General features: G+C 33.4%; 1 protein-coding gene across 1 annotated transcript in view; it reads right to left on the bottom strand.

The window, feature by feature from the left end:
* Positions 1-305: 305 nt before the first annotated feature.
* LOC114338156 (potassium voltage-gated channel subfamily H member 8-like) overlaps positions 306-25,653 on the bottom strand; it is an 816,479-nt gene continuing 791,131 nt past the window's right edge. The window contains exons 10-11 of the mRNA XM_050647257.1: positions 11,453-11,702; positions 306-2,628 (exon numbers count right to left, since the gene is read on the bottom strand). Of these exons, the coding sequence (XP_050503214.1) occupies positions 2,032-2,628; positions 11,453-11,702 (847 nt within the window). The 3' untranslated portion in view covers positions 306-2,031. The remainder of the gene's footprint in view (positions 2,629-11,452; positions 11,703-25,653) is intronic.

Genomic DNA, 25,653 nt, shown 5'->3' with positions numbered 1-25,653 from the left:
TTTACAAAAAAAAAGGGACTAACTTTATTTTGAGCGTAACTTGTTTACTTTTTATGCTACAAATTTTTTTTTATAAAACAAAAATGAAGCTTTATTTAAACACTTCAAATAAGTTGTAATGAGTTTTCCCCGAAATGTGCTTCATTTTTGGTTATTTCACGTTAAAATATTCCATTTGGAATTTGACGAATATGAACCTATTTTTCATTAGCTATAAATCTGCTTCTGCTAGGTATAGAGACGTGATATATACACCATTTTTTTTAAATTTTTTACAGGAGATATTTTTGCTAACAATAGTTTTTTCGACAAAATACTTACTTTTTGAGTTATTTGCAAAAAACCGTCTAAAAGCGTGGTTATTTTGTTGAAAAAATGAACATATTCACTGGCAAATAGCTCGAAAAGTATTGACTTAGTGAAAAAACTCTATAGAACAAAAGTTACTTAAAATTAGTCAGTTTATCCATTTCCTGACTTACTTTGGACGAATATTTTTTCACCCCCAGGGCAAAAGCACATATCGGCACAATATCACTTTTTTTCTTTGACTTGTTATGCCAAATTTCGTGTCAATCCAAGCGGTTCTTTAAAATTTAGAGGTTTTGCAATATTTTACCGTTAAAGAACGTACTAACAGTATTTTAGAAGTTAATTACGCAATAAACAGGAATTGACAAAATTTGCAGTTACGTCAGTCTTATTCCGGACCGGCGATAGTGTCACAACACTTGCTTATGTATTTGACGCACTGTCCGCCAACGTGTTAACGAACCGCAAAACTTATTGGAACAGCCATTGTATAATCCTAGGGCTCAGTGGAGGCTGTTCTTCAGATAAGGGAAACACCAATGGCGATAAAGGAATTTATTTATAGAACCGACACTAGGGTATTTACCCCGGGAGAACTTTGAATACTGACTTGTTACTGGTACGCGTTTAGTTGAAGACTCTATGATACTCTACATATTGACTGAAGTTAAAGGCACATCTTGCCTGGTTGAAGTGATTTTTGAGAATGATTCTAAATTGTATTATTTCTTGTTGGCAACATGGATTAGGTCATGGGCCCCACGACAACAAAGTTAATTAGTCAGCTAATTTAATGTTCATTGCCAAAATATAGCTTATAAATTACGACAAATAAACAAATGAAATATCCCGCTCATGTTTAAATATGATAACAAATTGGTTAATATGATGTACGGGGTGATAAAAATATACTGTTCAATATCGAATATGAATTCTGAATATTTGTTATTGGGCAGCCATTATGTAGCCTAATGGATAAAATATTTTGGATAACGTATGGAAACGTAAGGATTTTTAAAATAAGCAGTTGCTAATATATACTATCTTGTATGCCCAGAGACCATAGTATTACATAAACAAACAGAGAAAGAAGATTATGTTATGTAAGATTGAGAGATAATTGTGTTGGTAATATATCTTTTAAGTAACTGGACTAAGATTTTTATTTATGATAGGTTTCCGCTAGAAATAAGTAACTATAGGAAAAATAATTTAATATGTTCCACATGACAATGTAACAACAATATTCGAGAGTAGAAACAAGAAAATAAATAGGAAAAATTTAATTATAAGACAAAATAATAAAAGTATTGTTCTTGTATTTTGGGTTTTATTGCGTATCAGGAAGGAATTATCAGATAGGTATAAAGTGAAAAAAGCAAACATTAATAAAATATGTGATGAATTTCTAGGTACTCCTAGGTATGAAGGTACCATTTTATAAGTTACTATTGCAAGGTATCAGTTGGTATGATTAACTAGAAAAGTGCATGTAGTAATGGTTCAATGATTATTCGGCCGATCTGTCAAAATAAGAGGAATTTGTTCCTATTGGTTTTTATACATTTATACAAATTGGATGTATCGACATCAATACTACTTTTAAATTGCTTATTTATTTAGGCAAAATCGAAAAATGTAAAAAATGGCACCAAAAAACATCTTTTTTTTTCTAAATTAATTTAAACACATGCAAACAAGATAAAATTGATGGTAAACTTATTCAACGTTATTTCTAAATTTGAGCAACGCATTCTGCGTTTTATTCGAATTTAACGTCTCAAAAATCTGAACCTTCCTTCCACCTTTATTCCAGGAGAACGAACAATTTTCTCCTCTAACTACGTCAGTCTCCACTTCGACCAGACATGTGTCTGGGTGACTATTTACATTCTCACTAATACCGGAAAAATCCGCAAAGTTCCTTAGCCTACTTGTATAATCTGGTATACTACGACTTTTCTTAATTTCTACCGAATTCATAATTTTCTCCGGATCTAAACCCATTATCTCCAACACCCTTTTCGGGTTTTCTAGGATGTATTGACGCATGAGAGTAACTGTAGACTCTGTCTGCGTTTGCGAATCGATGTACGTTCTCATTGGAGGAAAAGGTGGTGATGGAGGACCTTCCCAGCAGAACATCTCTGGAGGATGAGAGTTGCTTCTGGCTAACATACCGTTCCCGGGAATGCCGGATGGACTGTGGTGCAGGTGGGCGATGTTGGGGTTCGACTGGGCGGAGTAGTTGATGACTGATGCACTGCAGGATGAAGGTGTTGCCATTTCCTGGAGGGCTTGGATAGCATTTCGAACCTAATGAAAACAAAGAAAATTAAAGAAAACAATATAATATACAATAATTAATTATAGTACAGTATGTCCCTGTATGTCATAAACGGATCCCTGTATGTCATAAGCAGTATGTCATAAACGGATCCAATATCGAACGAGTCGATCAATATGCATAACTTGGAACAATGATCAACTTCACAGGAGATTACTTACAGGAAATCAAAATCAGGATAGAAAAGGCTAGAGCAAATTTTAACAAAATGAGGAAAGTGCTCTGCACAAGAGATTTGAAGTTGGAGCTAAGAGTTAGGTTGGCTAGGTGCTACGTTTTCTCGACTCTGTTTTATGGAATGGAAGCTTGGACCTTGAATGCTGCATCAATGAAAAAACTAGAATCATTCGAGCTGTGGGTGTACAGAAGAATTCTGAAAATATCGTGGACAGAACACGTTACAAACAAAGAGGTTCTGAGAAGGATGAATAAAGAAATGGAAATCCTAAATACCATCAAAACAAGAAAATTGGAATATCTCGGACATATTACACGAGGAGAGAGATACAGCTTGCTCCAATTGATTATGCAGGGAAAGATTCAAGGAAAAAGAAGCATAGGGAGACGCAGAATATCGTGGCTGCGCAACCTGAGAGAGTGGTACGGATGTACATCAAATGAACTTTTTAGAGCAGCCATCTCTAAAATACGAATAGCTATGATGATTGCCGACCTCCACCGCGGAGATGGCACTTAAAGAAGAAGATGTCCCTGTAAGTTGTAGGCATATTATGAAAAACTTTTTTGTTATTAATTTTACGAAAAAAAGTTATTCTTTATAAAAAGTTGTGCATGGTCCAAAACTCAAGATTAAACCATCAAATGTCAAATTTTATGAATGCTATATTACAGGGGTGGCCAAGCTCCTTAATAGTCCGAGCCACTTTTCACAAGTTGAAGTTTTTCGCGAGCCGCAATCAAATACGTATTCAAAAAGTATGTAAAGAAGGTATTTACAATTTTTTTAACAAAACTTTTACTTACTGAAAACCGAAATAAAATTACGAAATATTAAAACTTAATTACATTTTTGTTTTCCTTCTTTTGATAATTCTTTACAATTTGGTGATTAATATGTGGCAGTACTTCTCATTAGAGATGCTGGTTAGTTAATACTGATAGGTGTTAGGATTTCACGAATTATAAAATGGAATAAAATGGTGCACACAAATACGTTGTTCCTTTGAAAATAATTCGACAAACATCATTTTTTAGGGTACCTACTTGGATTCTGGTACAAATTTCCAAAATTCGGTATTCGGCGTGGACTTACAGTTTTATTTCCGAGCTTGATCTTCTTGCGTCTCTATTAATTTTAATTCCTCACGTGTTGTTTGGGTCATATATTATTAATAATTAAAAAATTCACCTTATGAACTATGTTCATTTCAAATGAATTCAGAAAAAAATGAAGAGACCATTTAACATATTTTAAGTCTTCAAATCTATTTTGGAGTTCGGTCAGTATTCTTTCCGGCTTTTTTTTCATATACCTACTCGTTAAGTTTTTCTAGTTTAATATTGTAAAAAAAATTTTAAGTCGAGTAAAATGATTAAAATGTAAAATGTGTACCTAATCCAAATCACAAATTATATCCGTAGCAAGAGTTATACAAAAATCGTTCTGGATTCAGTTGATTACTGACTTTTACATTGCGCCACACTTATGTAATGTTCGTCAGCGCAGTTTTCGATGTGTCTTATCATTCTTATCTTGGATGGAAATGGAATTTGTTACAAAGTCTTTGATGTTTGTTGTCAGTAATTTAAAAGACATTTTGAAACACATATGGAACGATAATAATTTTTTTAAATCATATCTAATACAAAATTGAAAAATAACTTGGGTGCAATCGAGAGCCACAAGTAATCCTTCAAAGAGACGCATGTGGCTCGCGAGCCGCAGTTTGGCCAGCAGTCCACTGCTATAGGAGGTATGTCAAAAAGTTTGAATTTCACTCAAGAGTAAAGTAGCTTTATTTTTCACAATATTGAAAATTGCTATAATGAAAAGTGGTTTCGAATTAAAAACTATATTCTAATATGTAATTACATCCTTCTAATTGAATTTTTTTTTGAAAAACTATGGATAACTAACATTATTTTCAATTATTTCAATTCTGATAACTCTTTTATTATTAATTTTGCGAAAAAAGTTTTTCTTAATTAAAAGTTCTGGATGGTATAAACCCTAAAATACAACCATCTTATATCAAATTTTACCAATTTTATACGAGGTATGTCAAAAAAGATAAATTTAGATCAAAAGTAAAGTACCTTTATAGTTCAGAATATTTCAATTAGAAGGATGTACTTACATACTGAAACATAGTTTTTAATTCTAAATAACTTTTCATAATAACAATTTTCGATATTGTTAAAAATAAACGTATTTTGCTCTTGAGCAAAATTCATATTTTTTGACATACCTCGTACAAAATTGATAAAAATTTGACATAAGATGGTTGTATTTTAGGTTTTAGATCATGCAGAACTTTTTTTAAAAATCACTTTTTTTTCGTAAAATTAATAATAAAAGAGTTATCTGAATTGAAATAACTGAAAATAAAATGTTATTTATCCATAATTTTTCAAAAAAAAAATTTTTCAAATTGGAAGAATGTAATTGCATACTAAAATATAGTTTTTAATTCCAAACAACTTTTCATAATAACAATATTCAATATTGTGAAAAATAAAGCTACTTTACTCTTGAGTGAAATTTACACTTTTTGACATACCTCGTATAATATTCAAAAAATTTGATATTTGATGGTTAAATCGTAGGTTTTTGACCATGCAGAGCTTTTTATGAAGAATAATTTTTTTTCGTAAAATTTTTTTTCAGTTTTCCATATGCTGCCCACCCATGACCGATTCTTCTCTTTAGTTCATGAGTCAGGTTATCCGTGCCAATCGTAATTCTGAATATACAGTGCGTCCATAAAGTAACGCGTCAATAATTCATTATTCGCTAAATAAACCACATTATTAGAAATTACCGAAACAGGTCGATTTTTATTTTTAAATTACGAGTTTTCGGCACAGATATCATCGTGTCGCAGTCATCCATCTGGACGTGATGACGTAATCGATAATTGTTTTAAATGAGAATAGGGGTCTTGTGATACCTCATTTGAAAGGTTATTCAATTCTCTATTCAATAATATAAACATTAACATAATTAACAGTAAAGCGGAATGTGACTGCATATTGTCGAGTGCTTTTTGATTTCATTATTCGTCGTCTGTTGTCTTATAAATTATTGTAAAAGTCACAGATAAAGGATGTACCAGAAAGAAGTTCCAACAAGAAAAGTTTTCAGATTTAAATAATTATTTACCATTTTAATTTTTATTATAATGGCGAATTCTGTATCGGAGGCTTTTCGCTTTTAATTAACATAATTATTTAAACAGGGTGTGCAAATTTTTTTTAAATTAAATTAATAGACAAAAATAGAAGAACATATGTAATTTATTTAATTATAAATATATTTTACTGCTGTCAGAAACAGACAATATTTTTATTTAAAAAATAAACATTGATTTTCGCTCAAATGAAATGTTCAATCTGCCAAGCCAGCTGGGTGCCAGCTTTAACATCGAATTTAAGCGAACAATAGTATTTATTTGTCAAATTGTTATTTATATACCAAGTCAGTAAAGTGACTCTTTATCGAACGAATCTGATATTACGCAAAAAGCGAGCGTAGCGAGCGAGGCCAGTAACAGACGAGTTCGATAAAGGGTCTTTACTGACGTGGTGCATATAAAATTCTATCGCCAATATAATTTGATATTGGTTTTAACACTTACTTGAAATTTACAATTCAAGAATTTTTTAAATTTTAGGCGTAATAATAATTTCATGACAGTGATGGCAGATAAGTTTTTCCAGGTGGCTGCTTTCGATTTTTAATCGATAGTTTTCAATATTGAATAATTACTAAATCGGTAAAGTAAAATACCAGCTTTTCGAGTAATGTGAAAAATGTTTCTACGGATAATATTTTTTATATGAATATAATTACAAAATACTACAGAATTTAACTTTTTGACATAAATTTAATTGATAATATCGCAAATTTTGTACAATATTTTTAATAAATAAAGTAAATAAATGTTAAGTTAATTCAAATAAATAATCGATTACTGCCATCGACCACTTTACATTTAATCTAGGTTAATTGGATTAAAAATCCCGGCAGGTAAAGTAAAATCCTTCTTTCAGTACAATAAAGGGTTACTTTACTGCTGCAAAATGAGGGCAAATTAGTACAATAATGAATGACTTTAGTGACAATTGGCGATAAAGATTATTTCCTGTTTTCCGACAACGGTAAAACGTATTTTGAATTAAATAGATGACATTCATTCTTCTTTTTATCTCAATTAATTTAATTATTATTTTTTGTACAAATACACCCTGTATAAATAATTATGTTAATGCTTATATTATTGAATGGCAAATTGAATGCCTTTTAAAATTAGCTATCACATGACCCCTATCCTCATTTAAAAAAATTATTGATTACGTCATCCCGCCCAGATGGATTACGTCACTAGTATGATGTATAATATGTCAAAAAATCGCAATTTAAAAATAAAAATCGACCTGTTTCGGGATTATTTAATAATGCTGTTTATTTAGCTAATAATGAATTTATGCGTTACTTTATGGACGCACTGTATACTAAGGAAAGTACTAACTGAATGTGATAAAGGAATTACTATAATAGGAGGTAAAAAAAAAATCAGTAACCTGCGATACGCGGATGACTACCAGCAAATGTAGTCGAAAGCTAAGCTGAATAAGCAAAGTTTTCGGACAAACATTAACACCGGAAAACCAAAGTAATGATAGTAAACATGATAGAAATAAGTAAAAGGCAGTAAATATGATAGATAAGACTGATAGAAACACAGAACAATAACAAAGCTCAGGTTGGTCAATGACCTTATTTTTCCCATTGCTACACACGTAGCTGAAACATGGACTCTCAAAAAAAAAAACGATAGAAATTAGATCTAAATGTGGGTCTGCAAAAGAATTTCGCGCGTGTCCTGGACAAAACACAGAAACAACCAGTCAATTTTGGAAGAGTTTTATGCATGGGTGTCCCAAAGGTAGCGGGACGGTCGAATATATCGCCAAATGGACATCCGATCGAAAAACTGAAAAACACCTATTCAATGGGTGCGTTCGGACGACCACAGCGGCTGGACAACTGAGCCAGCGGTAGAGTTTAGACGACACCGCTGCCTGGAAGTCAGCCGCGAGAGATTTACTAAGCTGTCCCTAACAGCGCTGGATACAACCACTCAGCCGCTTTCTGCTGACAGTCAGCCGCTGTGGTCATCTGAACGCAACTAATATTTTTCAAAAATCTATCGAATGACACCAAACACGGCCCCCACTCCACCGCCTGGAGGTGAGATGGGAGTAACTTTAAAATCTTAAATTGGAATCCCTACTTTTTATGGCAGATTTGGATTCCTTACGTAAAAATAAGTAACACCTATTCGAGACATATTTTCGAATTGTGGATAGATGTCCCTATAATTGGAAAAAAAAAGATTTATCATAATAAACTAAGTAAATTATCGAAACGGATCTTGAGAAATACACTTCCAAATGAAAAACCAAAAAACACGTGTTTAATATCTCCAAAATGATAGGCAGGTTAAATCTGGTCCTAGTGTGTGTCTATCTGACACACAATAGCAGCCAATGGACACAGAAAGTTAATAAAATTTAGTTTCACCACGCCCTGACAAAGGCTCAAGAAATGAGAAGAAGGAATAAAGAGCAGATGATAGAATGGATGAGGCGTAATGAAGTACTGCCACATGCCCACATGTATTTTCCACCCCGTTTAATTTAAGGGATGGAGGTTTTACTGGGTTTTCTCTACTACAGGTGATTGATTAGTGGGGTAAAGCTCAATAGATCCGCTATAGTAATAGATAGCAATAAAAGTTAATAACAAAAATTTTAGCCACCCTTGAGCTTCACATTACAAAATTAGTAAGAATGTTATAAGGTGTTCGATAACATAGTGGCAGACCAAACTTATGTTTTTTTAAATGGAACACCCTATATTATATTTTAAATTCAAAATCCTATTAACTTCTCCATCACAAAAATATAAAGGTTTGTAAGGTGTTTACCATTATACAGGGTATTTACAGTTATAAGTTATAACCAATTTTGTATGAAAATCGTAAAAAGTTTAACTCCCTGTATAAATAAAAATAAGCAAACAGCAATGGTTTATTAAGAGTAAACAGTAGCGATCAACAGGTAACAAAAACGCGTTCCAAGATTGCGGCTGTAATTTTGAATATTTTTTCGAGATATTTGGCACAGGTATTCGTAATATAATAAAGAATGGCGATACAGAGCGCAATTTGAAAAATATATTAATATGTGGAAATTACTCTGTAATTAAATACAATATTAAAAAAACGAGACTGTACCGCCGTTAAGAAGAACAAAAAAATACACTTTCCTCAAATAAACTTTTTCATCCGATGCCTAGATTTTGTGTCATTTTGGAACTACTAAAATTTTTTATTTCATTAGTAGTTCCAAAATCACACAAAATCTAGGCATCGGATAAAAAAGTTTATTTGAAGAAAGTGTATTTTTTTGTTCTTCTTAATGGCGGTACAGGCTCGTTTTTTAATATTGTATTTAATTACAGAGTAATTTCCACATATTAATATATTTTTCAACTGTACCGCCATTCTTTATTATATTACGAATACGTGTGCCAAATATCTCTAAAAAATATTCAAAATTACAGCCCCAATCTTGGAACGCGTTTTCGCTACCTGTTGATCGCTACTGTTTCCTCTTAATGTCATATTTTTTTACGAATTGTCAAAATTTTCAAGAATGATTGAAATTGCTAATTTTTTTATATCTTATACAGGGTGAGTCAAAACGCAAGTACATTATTTTCTCAGTAATTTTAAATGGAACACCCTGTATTTTATATCACCATTGAAAAGTACCATTACCGGACTTTAATTTTTAGATAATATTCCCTATGTCTAAATTTATTCGTTTTCGAGATATTTTCATTTTTTAATGGACCAGTAGCGTGGCCAACCAAATCACCAGAATTTAATAAACTGAACTGATTTTTTTTTGGGGTTACGTTAATAATGAAGTTTATAAAATACATGCAACAACAAGCGATGAGATGAAAAATAGAATACAAAGTGTATTTCGATGTGTTAATTTACAAATGCTTCGTAGAGTAAGTAGCTCATTCAATGATCGTTTTTAGGCGTGCATAAATGTGTTAGGAGGTAATTTTGGACACCTTATGTAATTAAATGTTAAAAATATTTTATTAAAAGTAGCTTCTAATTTTTTCAAATATGTTTTTTTTGCAAAATGTATTACTGATAAATTATTTTTTGTTCTTTATTTGTTACATTGTTACATTTACATACAAAAGTATTGTTTAATTGTCTTCATAAAATGTTGCATTTTGTGTTTGTGTGTTTTTTTTGTAAAATTTATTACTAATTTTCTTTCTTTATTTGTTGAATTTACAAAAAAGTAGTTTTTAATTGTTTCAAAAATGTTGCATGTTGTGGTTGTGTTTTTTTTGTAAAATGTATTAATAATAAATTATTATTATTTATTTATTTGCTACATTGTTATATTGATTACCGGATTGATAATCAGTAATCGTCAATTGCAATTCAGTCATGGCTTACTTAAAATTTAGATAATTTTAGTAAAATAATTTGCGTTGAAAAATGAAAATATCTCGAAAACTAATAAATTTGGACATAGGGAATGGTATATAAAAATTAAAGTACGGTAATGTTAATTTTCAACAATGATATAAAATATAGGGTGTTTCGTTTAACATTACTGAGAAAATAATGTACTTGCGTTTTGACTCACCCTGTATTTGATATAAGGAAAATTAGCAATGTCAATAATTCTTGAAAATTTAGATAATAACTAAAAAAATATGACATGAATAAACCGTTGCTGTTGTGCTTATTTTTATTTATACAGGGAGTTGAACTTGTTACGATTTTCATACAAAATTGGTTATAACTTTGTAAATACCCTGTATAACAATGACATAACGAACCTTTATATTTTTGTGATGGAGAAGTTAACGGAATTTCGAATATAAAATAAAATATAGGGTGTTCTATTTAAAAAAAACATAAGTTTGGTCTGCCACTGTGTTACTGAACCCCCTGTAATATTCTAACTAATTTTGTAATATGAAGCTCAAAGGTGGCTAAAATTTTTGATATTAACTTTTATTGCTATTTATTACTATAGCGGATCTATTGAGCTTTACCCCACTAATCAATTACCCTGTATAAATATATTTAATCCGCGAGCAGTCGCGCTCACTTCTGTAACGTAAGTAGTCGCGCGTAGAGAAAAAATCTCACAATATAGACTTAAATACGAATTTAAATCACATTTCTCTTATATATAATATTTTTGTTATTTGTTATGTTAAAAATATCTATTTCTAACAATTTTAAAGCTAATTAGTTCTCACCAAAGCCATAAATTCCACAAAAAAAAAATAAAAAAAATAAATAAAAAAACAATTAAAAAAAAATAAAAAAAAATTTCTACACATTACTACGATTTTCTTCGAGGCACTTACGAGTGGTAAGCAATGTTGAAAAATTTTTCATCAAGTTATCACGGAAAATGATAAAATATGAGATTTTTTCTCACGGCGCGACTGTTAAAAATACATGTACATGTACAACATATTATAGGTCTTACCTCCATACTTAATGTCGCTACGTCTTGATGTAAGGTAGATATTTGATCATCTAATCTATCTACACCATTCCTAGTATTTTCGACATCGCTTTTGAGTTCAGAATTGATTTCTTCCAGGGAATTTGGCTTAGAATGATGTGGCAGGACCACACTTCGTTGTCTTTCTACTCTTTGACGTAACATGGCTAAGTGATTGGTAGCGATTCCACCCATTCTGGGGCGGCGCACACTGTCTTGGAACTCTTGTAATCTAATAAACAATAATCGCTGTTAAAAAAATTTGAAGCTACGAAATTGTAGTTCTAGTGTGTTTAAAACTATGTAGTCGAGGAAATGAAACTGAAAAAATGGCAAAAATCTCAATTTTTTCATCCAGCATCGATATGTACAAAAATTTGTGATTAGGCTCACTACACCCTCTAGTTCATTTTCTATATTGACCCGTTGTACGCTTTTGGTTTTTTAAGGGTGAAAACTACCCCTAATTGTAAAAAATTATTAAATAACATTTTAAACTTTAATATTGTCAACATTTGGTTCTTATTAGTTACATAATGATTGTTTTATGCTTTAAGATACACTATCGTAATATTTCCACCCTTAAAACCACCCTTGTTGGAGCTATGTATATAAAAAATTTACTTATCCTAAAAGAATAATTTCGGCTTGCATCGATTTACATAAAAATGTGGTATTAGGATCATCTCACCCTTTACTTCATATTCTATATCATGCTCAAGGGCGTTGATTATTTTTAGGGGTGTAAACTACCCCTTATTGTCAAAAATTATATAAAAACATTGTAAAATTTAATACAGGGTGTTTCATTGGGAAACGGAAATACTTTAATGGTGAATAGAGGCCACCGAGCCGGTTTTAGATATAGTACATATTTTTCCCTAACGACTTTTATAATCGAGTTACAGAGTGTTTTATCGATTTTGCCCATTTCTTTCCTAAGCCATAACTTTAGAACCACCCTGTATATTTTTTTGATATTTGGTACACATATGCCTCATTCAAAACCCAAACGACCGACATACTAACAATAAGAAAAATCCAGGTCCGGATTAACAAAAAATTATAAAGTAATTGTGACCTTAAAACAACACCCTGTGTATTGAAATTTTGAAAATCTGTTTGCATATTTGAAAAGAGCACAACAAAGTAAGTTTAATGGTTCGCTTCAATTTTTCGGCCAGACAATTTTATGACTTTCATTTTGAAATTATATTGAATTTTTTAAGAACTTTGACATTAAAAAGCAGATATTATTAACTTTTAGTTATAAATTATTAAAGTTAATGAATAAATACTCATTTTAAAAATAATCAATACTTATTTACCGCATTGCAACGACCCAATTACTAATGACAAGTAAAATCCAGGTCCTGATTAAGAAAAAAATATAAAGTAATTGTGACCTTGAAACAACACCTTGTATATTGAAATTTTGAAAATTTGTTTCTGTATTTTAAAAGAGCATAAAAACTGCGTTAAAAGGTGCATGTCAAATTTTTGCGAAGATAATTTAATTACGGCAATTTTGAAATCATATTGATTAATTCTGTCAAGGTCACAAGAAGCTACCAGAAAAATGAAGAACAATCCCAATGTACTTCGAAATCGATTCGAAATCTTTTAAAACGAGCAAGGAAATGCATCGAACAAAATGGCGGACATTTTGAGCATCTGTTATAGTTCAAATGTTTTTAATTTATGTTAAATTGTTGAATTGTAACGAATTTTTGTTTTATTAGATATAGCAGTTTTTTTAATTCTTTACTAAATCATTAAAATATCCCAATTCTCGCAATTCTAATTTTTAATGATGTGCATATAGCTACAAATCCAGAGAATATATGAAGCCAGCGTAGTAAATAAGTATTAAGTATTTTTAAAGTAAGTATTGATTCATTAACATTAAATTATTATTAAAAGTTAACAATACCTGGTTTTTAATCTCAGAGTTCTTTAAAATTTCAATATAATTTCAAATTGATGTAATTAAATCAACGGCGAAAAAACTAAAATAAGCCTTTAATCTTAGTTTTTCATGCTCTTTTAAAATGCGCAGACAAATTTTTAAAATTTCAATATACAGGGTGTTGGTTCAAGGTCACAATTACTGTATTTTTTTGTATTTTTTTCTTAATCCGGACCTGGATTTTTCTTGCCATTAGTAATTGGGTCGTTCCAATGTGGTAAATGAGTATTGATTATTTTTAAAATGAGTATTTATTCATTAGCTTTAATGATTTATAACTAAAAGTTAATAATATCTGCTTTTTAATGTCAAAGTTCTTAAAAAATTCAATATAATTTCAAAATGAACGTCATAAAATTGTCTGGCCGAAAAATTGAAGCGAACCAATAAATTTACTTTTTTGTGCTCTTTTCAAATATGCAAACAGATTTTCAAAATTTCCATATACAGGGTGTTGTTTTAAGGTCACAGTTACTTTATAATTTTTTGTTATTCCGGACCTGGATTTTTCTTATGTATGTCGGTCGTTCGGGTTTTGAATGAGACATATGTGTACTAAATATCAAAAAAAAATATACAGGGTGGTTCTAAAGTTATGGCTTAGGAAAGAAATGGGCAAAATCGATAAAACACCCTGTAACTCGGTTATAAAAGTCGTTAGGGCAAAAAATGTACTATATCTAGAACCGGCTCGGTGACCTCTATTCACCATTAAAGTATTTCCGTTTCCCAATGAAACACCCTGTATGGGTAAAATTTGGTTTTGATTGGTTAAATAACGATTGTTTTATGCTTCAAGATATAATATTATAATATTTCAACCCTTAAAAACCACCCTTAATAACATTACAATTTTTATAATTAGATACTTTAAAAGATCTATACAGAAAAAATGTAGATTTAAAGAATTAGAATAGTATATTACTTTATGAGGCGGAGAAGCATGACTTTTCTTGACGCGCCCGATATTACGCGCCGAACGAAGTGAGGCGCGTAATAGAGGGCAAGTCAAGAAAAGTCGCTTCTTTGCCGAATAAAGTATACTATTTTTTCTTCAAACGTAGCAATTTTCAACCATAAATAGTACAATTCATACGCTATTTTTACTCGAAATTAACTGTGACAACTATCAAAGTCGTCTAGATGTTAGAAATTAAAATAATTAAGTCGTCGGAATGATTGCTGAAAGTTGTGCTCGACCATCAGTATCATCAACAATTACTGGGGAGTAGGGTGCTTTAAATGTAGCTGATGTTCGGCTGTTGTAATTCTTCCTTCGATATTTCTAGGCACGCCCTTTCCCCATCGGAGCAGACGAAGTTTGGTAATGCAGAGAGGACGACAACACTTCTACTATATAAACACTGGTTTAGGTATTAGGGTGAACTTTATTATTAAAAAACTACACAAAAATATAGCACTAACATAAACTAAACTAACTACAGCGGAGAGTGACAAAATCTGAGAGCGTTCGTTGCGTTGTCGATGTGAGTGTTGTGAGTTGAATGTGCGTACTTTCTTATTGTGCGTGATGCATGATTGAATCTCTCGCTTGCTAGCGGCTATAAAAATTGACCTATTTTTTAAGTACTACATCTGGAATTCTTAACAAATTTGTATTAAAACTACAGCGGAGTTATAGCCGCGGAAATAAAGTAAAAATCTTATTACTAATTACAACATCCTCCCCCCCGGAGACGACCCTGTCGTCGAATTAAACCAAATTTTTATTGTCAAGGGGAAGGGGGCAAATCTTTACAATAGGACGAGTATATTCCCCGTCCTGAGTTTTAACTCTTACTACCCTGACTTTACCGTCAGGCCCGGGAAATACTTCCAAAATTCTTGCTAGTTTCCACTTTAGAGGGGGTAGGTGATCATCCTTAATCAGAACTAACAAGTCTTTTACCAGATTGGGTTGTGTTTGGTGCCACTTGGGTTTATTTTGGAGTAAATTTAGATATTCTGTGGAAAATCTGTTCCAGAAATTTTGTTTTATCTTACAGCATAACTGCCAGAATGACAGTTTATTGTCAGGGAGAAGGGTGACGTCGATTTCTGGAATGGAGGTGAGTGGCTCACCGATTAAAAAAATGCCCGGGTGTCAAACAAGTGAGATCATCTGGATCAATAGAGAGGGGGGACAAGGGACGAGAGTTTAAAATTGCCTCTATTTCGGCAAGAACTGTTAAAAATTGGGCAAAGTTTAAAGATAGGTTTCCTACTATGCGTCTGAGGTGGAATTTAGTGGATTTTATGCCAGCTTCCCACAGGCCACCCCAGTGCGGGCTGTTAGGGGGCATGAATTTCCATTGTATGCTTTTGTTTGAAAGAGAGTCGGCAATGGAGCTGGAGTTTTTCTGATAAAAGGTATGAACTTCGTGAAGAGCATTGTTTGCTCCTACAAAATTAGTGCCGTTATCACTGAAGATGGCAACCGGAGTGCCCCTACGGGCAACAAATCTTTTGAGAGCTGCCAAAAAGGCATCAGTGGAGAGGTCAGTTACCAAATCCAAGTGAATAGCCTTTGTATTCATACATACAAATAGGGCTACGTAACTTTTGTGGATTACAGAGGAGCGCAAACGTGATTCTTTTAGGGAGAATGGACCTCCCATATCAATTCCCGTATTAAGGAAGGGCCTAACAATAGCTGAGCGTTCAGGGGGCAAGTTACCCATGACCTGGGTACAAGGTATACCTTTAAATCTAGAGCAAGTGATGCAGGAGTGAATAATAAATTTTATCTGATTCAAAGCTTTGATGGGCCAATACTTAAGACGCAAATTAGAGAGTACGGCTCTAGCGCCGGCGTGAAATAATCTTAAATGTTCAAATTTAATTAGTAAATTCACATAGTGATGCTTTTGGGGGAGTAAAAGGGGGTGCTTTTGAGAATAGGGGATATATGCATTGGCTAATCTTCCACCTACTCGTAGTAATTGATTTTCATCCAAGAATGGAGAGAGAGAGGAGATACTACTATTTTTCAATTCTTTTTTATTTTTTAGAGCTAAAGCTTCCGCTGAGAAGACTTGATTTTGAACTATTCTGACTATAGTCAAATCTGCCTCAGTTAATTCGTCAACGGAGATATTTCCAGCGAGTTTAGAGCTTTGGGGCTTACAATTGTTTATAAACCTAAGGCAGTAAGCAAAGGTGCGTCTTAGGCGAGTGAGAGAAGAGAATCTTTCGAGAGTGGGTTGCCAGAAATTTTCTATAACTTTAAGGGAGGTTAGTGCAACTTTTCGTTGCTCGGGAGGATCAGAAATCTCGGAGAATGCACTAATTTTATCGTATTCTATTACGTGGTTATGTAAAAACGGTGGGCCATGGAACCAAAGATCGTGTAATTTTTTATCAAAGTTACCACGACTTAACATATCAGCTGGATTAAATTGCGACTTGACGTGCCGCCACTGGAATTTATTAGTCAGCTGTTGGATATGAGTTACTCTGTTTTGAACGAAAGTCGTCCAGCGCGAAGGATGACCTTTGACCCATGAAAGGGCTACTTGAGAATCTGTCCATAAATTTACCGTGAAAATTGTTAATTTATTTTCGAATATTTTTAATATTCTTTGAGTGAGCTGAGACAGTATTAACATACCGTTTAATTCCAACTTCGGGATAGATAGGGGTTTGCGTATAGGTGCTACGCGAGATTTTGAGGTGATGAGACTACATGAAATGTGATTATCACTATACAGGGCGCGTAAATAAATTACTCCTCCATAACAAAGGAGCGAAGCATCTGAGAAGGCATGTAGCTCTATCCGAGTGACAGTTTTGTTTTGGAAAAGGAGTCTGGGAATTGAAAGATTTTGCAATTGACGGATGCTTAATATAAATTTATTCCAATCAGAAATAAGAGATGCATCTGTAATAGGAGTGTCCCAATCTATTTGTTTCAACCATAATTTCTGCATTATAACTTTCCCTTGAACGATAACGGGGTTCACCAAACCCATGGGATCGAAGCACTGAGCTATAGCAGAGAGAATATTACGTTTTGTAATACAGGGGAATTCTAAATTGAGGGGAACTGAAATTTGCAAAATGTCTAGATTTGGTTTCCACTTCAAACCTAACAATTTACAGGGCGAATCCTCTAGATTCATGTCGTATTCGACAGTACTATTTTGCGAGATATTCTTTAAAAATTCCTGCGAGTTTGAGCACCATTTGTGCAAGGAAAATCCGAAGTTTCCTAGGAGAGAGTTCAGTTCATTATAGAGAGCTATCAGATCTTCTAGAGAATCCGATCCGGACAAAATGTCGTCAACATACGTCTGTTCTAGTAATGAGCCCGAGGCTCGAGGGAAATTTTCGTTTCTAAGAGCAATATCTTTCAGTACTCGTGTACTGATAAAGGGAGCGAAGTTCTCACCAAAACAAACACGTTCAAGTTCAATACATTGAAGAGGGTCAGAGGGACTTGCTCTCCACAGGAGATTTTGCAAAAATCTATGTTGAGGGGCTATTTTTATTTGTCTAAACATACACTCAATATCGGTGGTTAACACAAACTTGAACATTCTGAACCTAATTAGAATATCGTACAGGTCTGGTTGTACTTGGTAACCTTTGAGAGCTGTGTCGTTGAGAGAAATACCGGAAGTGGTTTTGGCGCTAAAATCAAACACAACACGTAGTTTAGTGGAGGAGCTCTGCTCACGCACAACACATAGGTGGGGGGTAAAATATTTTCGTTCGTTAAATACATTAAGAGTGGTGAGAGGGATTACTTTGGCATGTGAGAGGGTGAGATATTCATCTATAACTTTCTGATATTCTGAGAAGAGCGAGGGGCTACTATGGAGCTTTCGTTCTAGGGCTAAGAACCGTTTTTCGGCAGAATAATATGAGTCGCCTAACTTTGTATACTCTTTCGGGGTTTTAAAAGGGATTTCCACTTGGTATCTACCATCTGCGAGAATTTGAGTAGTGGAAACGAATATCTCTTCAGCCAGACTTTCTTCGGGCTTAAGAGGAGTGTCACAGGGAAGTTCTTCGGTTTCAAAGAACTTTACTAAGAGCTTTTCTAGAGGAGTTTCTACTTCATCTGGGGGGTTGGAAACCACATGAAATGAGAGAGAGCACTGCTTGTTAGTTGAGAGAGCATGATGAGGTATTACGCCAGCAATAACCCATCCCAAATAAGAGCTTAAGAGTATAGGGAGACCATGACCTAACCTAACGTTCGGTTCATTGTCCAACAAATCATAATAGAGATCACCTCCTACTAAAATATCTATATCTGAGGGTGTGTCAAAATCTGGGTCTGCTAAAGATGTGAGAAAATGAGGAGGAATATTTAAAGAGGTTGAATTTATTTTAAATTGTGGCAATTTTTTAGTAATTTTATCTATAACCGCACATGAGAGAGAAAATCTGATATTCTGATTGTGTATAGAAAGGAATTCTATATCCAACATTTCATTAGAGAGGGTAGTGTCATTATCTGAAATTCCAGAGATATACAACTGTTGAGGGTATGTTGCATATCCTAAACGTTTACATAGGGAACGAGTGATGAACGAATTTTGACTACCATTGTCAAGGAGGACTTTTACCAATAATCTTTCGCCATATCTGGTATATACAGCGACTTTTGCTGTGGCCAGTAGTACGTGAGCTTGTTGAGTCTGGGAGTGACAACTCACCGAGTTACCAGTTGGTTGAGATGCTGAACTGCTGGAGGAATGAACTTCTATAGGCGGGATTTGAGAAGCTGGAAGAGGGTTTACATTTCTTTGAGTGTGAGGAGCAGAGGGAGAACCACCAAATACATGGGGCGAACTATTTACATTAGATCTCGACGAAGAGGGAGTATTATACTGAGAATTTCTGTCCCCTGTATGATTTTGATGAATCAGACTGTGGTGCTTTCTACCACAAGAGCATGTGCGTGAGGAGGGACAGTTTTCAACCGTATGTTGAGTGCCCAAACAATTAAAGCACAACTTTTTATTTTTAATAAAGTCAATTTTATTTGAGTGAGGGAGTGAGCGAAACTGCGGGCAATGATAAATCTTATGAGTGACATCGTTGCAGTAAATACATGAGCCAGGTCTTATCGTGGGGAGAGGACGCTGTTGTACATTTGAATGCAAATTTACTTTTCTATTGGGTTTAGGAGATTTCGTACTAGAGTTTGAATCCATATTCGATAACTTTTCTAAGAGATTACAACGTCTATCTAAATATTCAAAAAAATTATTTGTTGAGGGCAATTTATCTGGATCAATTTCTTCCTCAAAACCTCTTCTTGAAATGAAATCTATTTTCTGCTCGAGCATATAAACTAGGAGAGATTCAAACAGTTCCTCAGATGAATAACCTAAATTTTGTAGAGATAACAACTGTTGTTTGCACGTAGAAACGAAGTCTCTTAGATTTTGTGAGTTACATTTATTCATAGATTGTATATTTAGCAACGTGTGAAAATGAGAGTTAACTAGAGCTGTAGATTGACCAAATCTCTTTTTTAAAAGGTCTAGAGCGATTTTAAAATTTTCATTGGTGACTTTTAATGATTCAATTACTTTTAGCGCTTCCCCTCGTAATAGAGTTTTCAAATAATAAAACTTTTCAACATCTGATTTTACTCTAGAGTTGTTTACAATTAAACTTTCATATAAATCATAAAAAGCTGCGAACTGCTGTGGGTTGCCGCTATATGTTTGGATTTGTATATCCGGTAATTTGACACCTGAATTTGATTCAACTGGGCTAGGGGTTACAGCTAAATTTTGTTTGTTTGTAGTGAGTTGAGGGGTAAGCTTATCTATACATTTAATTAATGTAGCACGAGTCTTGTGAAATTTATTTTCTATTAACGAATCATCTTCACTGTCACACGTTGGAGGTAATTTACCTGTACTAATTAATTCTAAGATACCATAATGATTTTGTACATATTTATCAAAATACTGATTTAAAGAATCTAAACGAGAGTGAAATACATTTACGTCAAGTTCAATGTTTTGATTATCTGCAATCCAATTTGAGATTTTAGTAATTTGACCTTTTGCAGTTGCACGATTAGATTTCATCAATTCTAAAGACATTTTGTCGAGGATATAAAAACGAAATATAACAACGAGTATATAGAAATGTAACCATATCACCCTTCATGGATACCAACGCGATACGACTCCCGCCTGGACCACCTGGACGGAAGACGCAGCAAAGACGCAATGAACCCATTAGTTTTTAATTTATTAGTTAGAATGTTATAAAATAGGGAACTAGGAAAAAATGCAAACATTCTTACGTTAGAGTTCAACTTGTAACAGTCAACTTTTAGTTTGAATCATTTAATTATAGTTATTGTATAAGTTCAGTGTAAAAATCAGAAATAAAGCTTTTTTTTAAATAAATACAAGTGAGAAAACATCATTGGCGCTGCGAACAGGATCCCTACACAGAATTGCCGATAATTCCTGGTCAACTTCAGTTGTTTGGTAGCGAGATTCGACGGACCGAGACATGCAGAAGCTGCTTGTATTCCTGTAAGTCTTTTATCCTTTACAATTATCTTTATTTTTACTTGTTTTTATGAGCAACCTTTCTGAGTTAACTGAAACTGAATTAAATATTATCCTCTCTGAATCCCCACGAAATCATCTTCGCGATAGAAGCCCTTTACGTAGACTTCCTATTGTCAAAGAAATTTCTCAGATTCCGAAAGATAAAATGCCTATTTCAAATAGCGATATTTCCAGCCTATGTGCTACCCTCCCTGAATATACCACAGGTTATAATTTATCGACTTTTATTAGATCAGTAGATGCACTTATAGAATTTTTAGCAGGACAAAATCCTAGCGAAGTTCAAGCTTTCATATTAAACGCAAATATCCTTTCTAGAATTAAAGGAGAACCTAGAGATTTTTTGAATTTTTCAAATAAACACATTTGGACCGATGTTCGGCCCGCATTATTAGCTAAATACGGCGACAGGAGATCCGAGGAAATCCTAGTCACACAACTAACTACAACAGTTCAAAAACCACACGAAAATTATGATGATTACTATCAAAGAATTACAACCCATCTAAACGATTTATTGCAACATATTTGTCTGCATAACAATGCGGAAACATTACAATTTAAGTCACCTTATTTTAAGAATTTAGCACTTAAGACATTTTGTACAGGTATAAATAACCCTTATTGTGAATACCTTTCACATTTTCAAATAGATACACTCGATTCAGCTCTACAAAAATGTATAGCTTACGATAACCATAGGAACCAAGTTTCTTATATGACCTTTTTGAAAAACCAACAAGTGAAATCAAAACCAAATTTTCAACCTAGACCACATAATAACAACACAAACTTTACTCGACAAACTCCTCAAAACACTAACGTAAATTATTCTAACAGGCAAATTCCTCAAAATACTAACACAAATCCACATAGACAAATTCCCCAACAAAATAACGCGAATTTCAATCGAAATACTTTCACGCACAACAACAATAATAGGTTTAACTCAAGACCTACACCCAATCAAAATTTCTATAGAAATCCAACAAATAAATATCAAAACCCGAATCCAATTAGAAAACCACAAACCCCTCAAAACTGCCCTAGACCAATGAGCGGTGTAGAAACCATTCAAACAGAAGCTCAACCCATGACAACATCTACTAGATGGACCCAAAATTTTAATGTTGAATCCGAAAATTGTCTTGAACCTTTCGAAAATAATTATAACGAATTAGAATATTTCGACCCCCAAGAGACCGAATATTATGACATTGATAATACCCAAGAGCTCCCCCAAGACGAAAATTTTCACGACACTTTATTAGAAGAACAACCTCCTCCTCAATCGATCTAAATAATATTAAAAATCATCCAAGACTCCCCTTTTTCACATTACCCAAAAGCAGACTAAAAATCCTAATTGATACCGGTGGATCTGATACAATCATCTCACCTAAAGCTTCCAAATTTTTCAATCCCCGTCATATTTACAAAAAAGATTTTACGCTCACATCAATGAAAAAAACGACTAAATATTCCGACAATATCAAAACTCCCCTTTTCAAAGAATTAAATATCCCCGATTTTATCGACGCACGCATCGCTGACTGGAGCAAAGATTTCGACATTCTTTTAGGAAATTACGATTTAGATTCTTTTCAAGCCATTCTAAATTATACCAATAAGACATTAACATTATTACGTTATAATATTGAGATACCATTTCAAACCCTTTCTTTTAAAATACCCGTTGACATAGAACAAGGCGAAGTACTATTTCCCGAGACAACAATTAATAATGAAATCTTCCCAGAATCCATTCACCACGTCACTAACGGATACATTGATAATATCACTCTCGACTATCCAATTCAAATGAAACCCATACACGTAGAAAATTTAAATAACTACGAAATAACTAATAACATACCTTCCAATTTTGACCCCAGTATAATTCGCACAGAACACTTAAACCCAGAGGAAAAAGAGAAAATATTAAAACTATGCCACAAATACAAAGACATATTTTACGACGAAAAAGACAAACTAACATTTACATCCCAAATTAAACATCACATTAGAACTAAAGACGAAAATCCCATTTATTCCCGAAATTTTAGACACCCCAAAGCAATGCAAGAAGAAATTACACGTCAGATAAACAAATTATTAGATAATAATATTATACGTCCAAGTATATCGCCATTCTCTGCATCAGTTTGGATTGTACCAAAGAAAACTGACGCTTCCGGTAAAAAGAAATTTCGCATGGTAATTGATTACAGAAAGTTAAATGAAAATACAATTGAAGACAAATACCCTCTTCCAAAAATTGACGAAATTCTTGATAACTTAGGTAAAGCCATATATTTCACAACCCTAGATTTAGCCCAAGGATTCCATCAAATAGAAGTCCACCCCGACTCTATAGAAAAAACCGCATTCACAGTACCCCATGGTCATTTCGAATTTCTTCGAATGCCTTTCGGTCTAAAATGTAGTCCAGCAACTTTCCAAAAATTAATGGATAACATCCTACGCCCCTTTCTAAATAAATTTTGTTTCGTCTACATGGATGACGTAATCATATTTTCCAAGTCACTACATGAGCACCTTCTTCACATTTCACAAATTTTCCAAAAATTCCAAGAAACCAATTTAAAAGTCCAACTTGATAAATCCGAATTCTTAACAAAAGAAGTCACCTTCTTAGGCCACGTTGTTACCCCCGAAGGAGTAAAACCAAATCCAGCGAAACTTAAAGCAATAAGAGAATATCCACTTCCCAAAACAGTGAAAGAAATAAAATCTTTCTTAGGTCTAATCGGATATTACAGACGCTTCATCCCAAATTTCGCAAAAATCACTTCTCCCCTAACACGATGCACAAGAAAAAATGCAACTATCGACCCATCCAATTCCAATTATTTAGAAGCTTTTGCTAAATGCAAAGAATTACTTTCAAACTCCCCCGTTCTGCAATACCCTGACTTTACCAAACAATTCACACTAACAACCGATGCTTCTAATGTTGCATTAGGCTCTGTCCTAACTCAAGACGGTCACCCCGTTGCATATCACTCTCGTACTCTAAATTCAGCCGAGCAAAACTATAGCACGACAGAACGTGAATTACTCGCGATCATAGATTCATGCAAACATTTTCGACCTTACCTTTATGGATCCCGATTTATAGTCGAAACAGACCATAATCCCTTAGTATGGATTTACAAAATAAAAGACCCCACATCTCGCTTAGCCAGATGGCGATTAAAATTAGAAGACTACGACTTCGAAGTCAAATATCGCCGAGGTTGTGATAACCAAGTTAGCGACACTCTATCTAGAATTCAAATAAATGCACTCACCAAATCTTCAGTTATAGCTGAACCACCTAATACCAATGACTTTGACGCAGACGAATTTCTAGAAACATTCGATAACATCCAAAATAATTGCGATGAAACTCAAACACAACATACTTCTTTAGAAGACCCCATTAATGGCATACCCATATCTGAAGAACCTCTAAATTTATCAACCAACCAAATAATAATTATACCTAATAGCGAAAAATACGATGTAAATTACAAGAGAATATTTAAAAAATACAGATATACGGTTAAAGTTACTGAAAATTGGCAAGACTGTCTCGTCGACGCATTTAAAGCTATTTTAAAGCCAAGTCAAAAATTCGGCATAAAAGCTCCGCACGATTTCCAACCTTTTATATGTAATTTCTTTAGAACACATATAGATAACAGTGTTAAAGCAAACTTTTGCGAAAAGCTCTTACAAGACATAGAAACCGAAGACAGACAAATAGAATGTACAAAAACTTACCACATTATGAATCACAACGGTATAATTGAAACTTATAAACATTTAAAACAAAAATTTTATTGGCCCTCAATGCAAACCACGATAGCAAATTTTATTAATAAATGCGACATATGTTTACAAAACAAATACGAACGTCAACCTTACAAACTACCCCAACTAGGCCCACTATTAGGACAAAAACCATTCGATATTTTACATATAGACATCTTACAATGTAACAAATCTTATTTCCTAACATTAGTTGACTCCTTTTCAAAATACGCCCAATGTTACAAACTTCCAGATAAAGCATCCGTATCAATTTTAAGCAAACTTAGACACTACTTTTCACATCATAACCACCCTAAGAAAATTGTATTCGACAGTGGAAAAGAATTCAACTCCTCAGTTATAAAAGAATTCTTAAATCTACATAAGATTGAGACACATACAACCACCGTTAACAACTCTTCTTCTAATTCCCCAGTCGAACGTTTCCACTCTACTTTATTAGAAAAAATTCGCACATTAAAAGCGCAAAACCCACAAAATTCCTTAGACGATACCTTTACGCAAGCTGTCCTTGTGTACAATCAATCTCTTCATAGCTCTACCGGCTATTCACCATTCTCAATCCTCTACGGACCCTATTTAAATGAAATCAACTTTGACTTTGACTTACCTATTTACGACACTTACAATGAACAACACAAAAACGAATTACTCCCATTCATTGAACACATTTACACAAAAACAAAAGAAAAAAGAGACAAAGCACTAGAAAAAATAAATAAAGACGCAGAAGAAATACCCACAATAACACAAAAAATTTACGCAAAAAAAAAGAAAATTCAACCCAAATTAGACCCTTTGTACCAGACAATAACTCC

Source organism: Diabrotica virgifera, chromosome 3, assembly GCF_917563875.1.
Source record: "Diabrotica virgifera virgifera chromosome 3, PGI_DIABVI_V3a".
NCBI lineage: Eukaryota > Metazoa > Arthropoda > Insecta > Coleoptera > Chrysomelidae > Diabrotica > Diabrotica virgifera.
Note: the sequence above shows the minus strand (reverse complement) of the source record. Positions and strands in the feature narration are given on the sequence as shown.